Source organism: Adelges cooleyi, unplaced genomic scaffold, assembly GCF_023614345.1.
Source record: "Adelges cooleyi isolate 19-005CV unplaced genomic scaffold, UGA_ACOO_1.1 ACOO_flye_CR_arks_rails_tigmint_CR_PRNA_271, whole genome shotgun sequence".
Lineage (NCBI taxonomy): Eukaryota > Metazoa > Arthropoda > Insecta > Hemiptera > Adelgidae > Adelges > Adelges cooleyi.
The window spans coordinates 26,498-32,414 of NW_026095939.1; the positions used below are offsets into that span (position 1 = coordinate 26,498).

General features: G+C 30.5%; 1 protein-coding gene across 1 annotated transcript; it reads left to right on the forward strand.

The window, feature by feature from the left end:
* Window positions 1-816: 816 nt before the first annotated feature.
* Window positions 817-2,562, forward strand: LOC126837661 (uncharacterized). Its single transcript, XM_050571601.1, has 5 exons — window positions 817-965; window positions 1,030-1,179; window positions 1,248-1,590; window positions 1,658-1,689; window positions 2,504-2,562. The coding sequence occupies exons 1-5, from the start codon at window positions 893-895 to the stop codon at window positions 2,560-2,562; spliced, it is 657 nt and encodes a 218-aa protein (XP_050427558.1). The 5' UTR covers window positions 817-892.
* Window positions 2,563-5,917: the final 3,355 nt, after the last annotated feature.

Consider the following 5,917-nt stretch of genomic DNA (forward strand, 5'->3'; position numbering starts at 1 on the left):
ATACTCTAAAGCTAACCACAGCAAGGCACCCGTATACAATCCTGAAGAACCAAACAGATGGATAACATATCTTGATGCAACAAATCTGTGAGTAATAATAATGTGAAAACTGTATTTATAGTTTATTTTTTTAATTTTCATATAATTATTTCAGATATGGTTGGGCAATGTCGCAAACGATACCAACTGGTAACTTCAAATGGTACGAAGGAAATCTTTCTGTACAATCTGTTCAAAACCGTTTAGACAGAATAGATGACAATTCGGAAAACGGGTTGATTTTAGAGGTTGATGTCGAATACCCGAAATCCCTTGATGATCAACATTCAGATCTGCCGTATGTGTGAGAAGATTACCCCTCCTGGTTCAAAGATAAAAAAATTAATCTTAACGTTAAACGATAAAAAAAAAGTATATTGTGCACCACTCAATTTTAAAGCAGGCTCTGAAGGAGGGTCTTGTTTTAAAAAAGGTGCATAGGGTACTTCAATTTGACCAAAGCCCTTGGTTAGCTAGCTATATTTCACTCAATACGGAAATGAGGAAAAAAGCAACCGACGATTTCCAAAAGGACTTCTTTAAGCTCATGAACAACGCAGTTTTTGGTAAATGTGTATATATATAATTATATTAAAAAAAAATAATTTTTTTAAAAAATAATATCATCTTAATTATTTTAATAGGTAAAACCATAGAGAATGTGCGCAATCGCATGAAGATGTCTCTTGTCTGCAGTCCTGCAGCTTTTCAAAAACTGATAAACAAGCCTACATTTAAGGGTGTAACGCAATACAATGAAAACTTGTATGCGGTACACCTCCACAAGGCAGTTTTAACTTTTGATAAGCCTATTTATGTAGGATTTACTGTCTTGGAAATCTCCAAGACTTTAATGTATAATTTTCATTACAATGTAATGAAAAAATACTATGGATGTGACATAGAACTGTTATACATGGATACAGGTAATACTATTATTATTTTTTTTATTGAAGAACTATTATATATATTTATTATTAATATTTTCAGATTCTCTAATGTATTTAATTAAGACAGATGACTTTTACCATGACATGCTAACCAAACCGGGTTTTCTGGAAAAATTGGATACATCTAATTTCCCGCCATCTCATCCGTGTTATAGAACCGAGAGAAAAAAAGTTCCCGGAACTTTCACAGGTTAGTTATACAATATAATAGTTTCTTTTTTTTTATTGTATATAGGTAATAATTCTAATATGTTTTAGATGAGACTGGAGGTGAAATATTCTCGGAACAAGTGGCTCTAAAACCAAAATCGTATGGCTATATACAGGTTGGACATGAACATATTAAAGCTAAGGGCGTTGCTTACCATGTAATAAAGAATCATATGACATTTGAGGATCATATGGATTGTTTATTCCAAGGTATCAATGAAAAAGATCCTGCTGCATTCAATCCATACCGTACGATGAACTCATTCCGTTCTTATAAACATAATATTAAAACCATTTCAACCCTCAAGCTAGCGTTAAATCGACATGACGACAAGAGAGTTGTATTACCTGACCGTATACATACTTTACCTTATGGACATTATAAACTAATGTAAGTTATAAAATCAGTAGTTTGTTAAAAAAAAATTTACTTATATAAACAATTTATTTAAACATAGGGAGATGGCTGAAGAAGAAGAAGAAGATGAAGAAGAAGAAGAAGAACTATAATTTCCAATTTATTATTAAGTTTATAGGTATTGTTATTTTTTTTTTCACCCTTTTATTTATTTTTGTTTTGTTATATATATTTTCTATACACTTCAGTTTTGTGCAGACAACCTCTCCCACTTCTGATTGTTGTAGTGAGAATATGTAAATAAAATTTATTAATGTTCCCTCCCCTTTTTTTTCCACTTTATAACAATAACAATGTTCAAATTTATAATAATAAATATATATATATAAATAATATCTTTACATGTACTATGTTATATTCGTAATGTAAATAAAAAAAATAGACTACTAAATTATAATAAATAAATTGTTTTTATTAAAAATAAAGTTAAATTAAAATACATTATAATATACAAGGTTATGAGATGTTTACAAACCAATTTCGTAATGCAAACATTTTATAAAAAGTACAGTGTTTAGGGTTAAATTCATATGAAATAAACATGATGGATATGATTCTTCAGTGGTTAGTTCCGATAAGCGAGGGCATCCGATGTCTTCAAGGTTAATTATTTGGACATGTGGTATAAACTGATGTAAAATATCTTTTTTCTGTAGCCCTTTGACATAGATGATTGTAAATGTTAAAGAATTTAAAATTCTCGATATATCTTCTGCTTCAACGTCTCCATATTGAGGTGTCATTGAGTGATGGTTTCTAGCTAGCCACCTGTTAACGTTTCGAGTGTTTTTGTTTGAAGTTTGTGTAAAGTTGTACTTAAATATCCAATGTTGTGTATTCCATGTGTCAGTTGCAATTACAGATAATTCTTTTATTAAATAATTAGAGTCTGGTGACATAATGCATTCCATATCCAAAATAGCAGAAGTCATTATGAAAAAATAAATCAACTAATTTGCCGGCTTCTTAAATCCTGATTTATCTGCGAGAAACACTTCTAAAGAACTTATACGGCCTAATATATGTTCATCTAATTTTCGAACATCGTTTTGGTCTTGAATACTATTAAGAATTTCTACGATTGTTTTATCAGTAATATACTTAAAAATTTCATTATCATCATTGATTTTTTCTATAGTAGTTTCTATAGATTAAATTTTTTCAAGGTTATCTGATGTTGTTTTCTGTATGTCATACAACTGTTTTGTAATACTTGAAATTTTATTATCGTTATTTTTTATAAGTTTGCTATTACCGTCAAGCGTTGAAATTATATTGTTTATAAATGTATCAGCAGTCTCTTCAAACACGTTCATAGTCAACGTATGACTGGCTATGGTTGCTTTATATCAGTCCTATTTATCCAACTATTTTCGGTCGATGGAAATCCTAACCATTTAACATACAATTTAGATCCTTTAGTTCGAACAACTTTTTCCACTAAGTAGTCATGTGGATAGTTGGTTTTAGACAATTCTTCGGTGTAGAAACAACCCGATATAGGATTATTTTTATAATCTTTAAGTAAATAAGTGGGGGGATCTGTTTTGTTGACTTTAGTAATACAAAACACCTCAGTAGACCAATTCGGAAGGTATTTTTTATGGAAGAAACTTTTATAAATTGATATTCTGACGTTATCACCAATTTTAAATCTGATTTTTTTATATTGAATCACACGTTCACGTAATTTAACTAGTGAAGGGTTTGCATTAGCTTGTGCAGGTGTTAATCCTATAGATCTGTGTATAGTATGATTATATTTTTCGGTTATTAATGGTAGAATATCTAACCAGTTATATGAACCCCTAGCTGTGAACTCTCTATACATAAGATTTTTGAGCGTTCTATTAAATCTTTCGACTATGCTGGCTTTCAAAGTCGAAAAGGTAGAATATCGTTTTACTTTATATTTTTCAATTAATTCATCAAATATTTTTGAGTAAAATTCTGAACCTCTGTCCACCTGAAGGAGTTTAGGACATTGAATATTAAATATTTTAGCCATTGCTAAAATTCACATAAATCTGCTTGAAACAAATCATTTTTTCCATATAATACAACCTTCCTTCTTATATAATTTCTTCTTGCAGGCCTGTGTAGTTCGTTAGCAATTTCCTGTTTAGACATCGGGAATTCGTTTAATTAGCTTAGACTTGAGTAGCTCTTGCCAAATTATTGTGATTTCATTCGAAACACCTGTATTACCTGCTGATTGTGAAGCTAATAGTAATTTTAAACGTTCACACAAATCGTTTGGATTTTTCCAAAAAATTAGTTCTTTCTTAACGTTTTTTCTTAGCGTTAAAGTAAGACCTTCACCTTTGGCGAATAAACCAACAATGAGATTATATTTTTTTCCTCCTTTGCGAATATGTGTTTTGTTTTTACACTTGAACACTTGATTTTATTAACATACTTTTATAGTTCCCTAAATCTGTCTCAGTATAGTTCATAGGTTTTTTTGAAAACATTAACTCCAAAACACCTGTGGTTAAGGGGTATGATATTTTATCTAAATAAACTGATTCTTCTTTAGCCTCAAACACTAACGCGCAGTCTCCGAGAGTAATTTTACCATTTTTATGTTGTATAGGCCCATAAAGTTTATCCGAGTTACTAGACTCTAACCATGTTCTTATGCGTTTGTTAATAAAGTCTTCCACGTCTATCGCATCAGGGTTTTGATCTTGTGTCGATGAGGTGGCTTCTGTATCTGTTTGCATAGATTCATTTACTAGGTTTTCTTTTGATTTAATTTTAGTTAATTTTATATCTGTTAGTTTTTGCAGAGGTTCAATTATAGGATTTAGGTTTTGCCTTATAACATGATCGGTTCTAGCATTATTTTGTTTAAGATCTTTAAATTTTTGTTTAATATTTTCTCTAGCCTGTATTAACTCTTTTAATAAAGTGTAACTTTCCTCTGCCATGTTTGATCGATAAATGAATAAATAGTTATACGAGTTGTACTCTATATAGTAACAAACGTATCGAAATTGAGTCTATACCGTCCGTTATCTCTCTCATCGTCTTTGCTAATAACTATAAAATTATATTTTTCACGATTCCAACAGGTTGTACAAAACTCGTTAAATTTATTATATGACATATCGGTAGCTACATGATCATTGTAAATATGTTTTAAGTTGGTCTGATCCATTTTGAACACCACAAGAAAATTTGCATTATCACGAAGAATTCTTTTATCTAAATATGAACAACTTTGTGCACAATATAATAAATCCAGCTTGTTATGTCTACCGCGAGCAAAATAAGCGCGTATAACACCTTGACTTTCTGTTAAAACGTCATCAAAAATAAATGTGCTTTCAGGTAAAGCTTTCTCAGGAGGAATTACAGTATCGCTTTCGTTAAAAGTAAACATCTTCATACCATCAATACCCGATATAATATCCTTTAACATTTTATATTTTGGCTGATCTACAGTTTTCGAGTATAAATAAATGTTTTGAAACTTAATCCCATTAATGTTAGTAAGTAAAGACTATACACAGTTGGTTTTACCCCTCCAGAAGGGGCTAAAATTAAAGCGCGTACGGAATTTGGTAATAAATACCCATTTTTAGACTTAGTATGATACATCTCCGGAGGATCCGCGTTTAAAACTGAAAGTTTAATAGTTTGTGGTGAAAAAATCATAACGGTATAAATATATCTGGTTAAAAACGTAATGGCTCATATGATGTCTACACGTCGAAAGAACAACACCAACAAAGGTGGTGGTATACTAAACACTGCTATAAATAATCTTCCATTTGAATTACATTTGCCCGGATATAAGTAATTGAAAAAAAATAAAAATAATAAAAATAATGATTAAAACTAATAAATATATATTTTTGTTTTTATTAGATTCGCAGGTCCTGGGACTAAATTAAAAGAAAGGCTTGCACGGGGTGATAGAGGTGTGAATAAATTAGATGAACTCTGTAGAGAACATGATATTGCATACAATAATAGTAACTCTCTGAATGATAGGCACAAGGCTGATAGATTATTAGAAGATAATGCTTGGGAGTTAGTTAAATCTAAAGACGTTGGACTTAAAGAAAAAGCCGCTTCTTGGCTAGTAACTACTGCTATAAAAGCTAAACGGAAGTTAGGCATGGGGATTCATTATAAAAAAGCTGTATCAGCAGCAAAAAAAGCTGTTAAAAAGAGTACAGAGAAAAACATGGTTAAATTGGCTAAAATCGCTATAGTAGCAGCTAAAAAGGTTGTGGTTAAAAATAAAAAAAATAAATCAGTACCTAGAATAATATCTATTCCTAAATCT

Coding starts and splice junctions, on each gene's coding strand:
- LOC126837661 (XM_050571601.1), top strand. CDS start 893: ATGTATAATTTTCATTACAATGTAATGAAAAAATACTATGGATGTGAC. Junction 1,180..1,247: donor AGTTCCCGGAACTTTCACAG/GTTAGTTATACA, acceptor AATATGTTTTAG/ATGAGACTGGAGGTGAAATA. Junction 1,591..1,657: donor TATGGACATTATAAACTAAT/GTAAGTTATAAA, acceptor ATTTAAACATAG/GGAGATGGCTGAAGAAGAAG.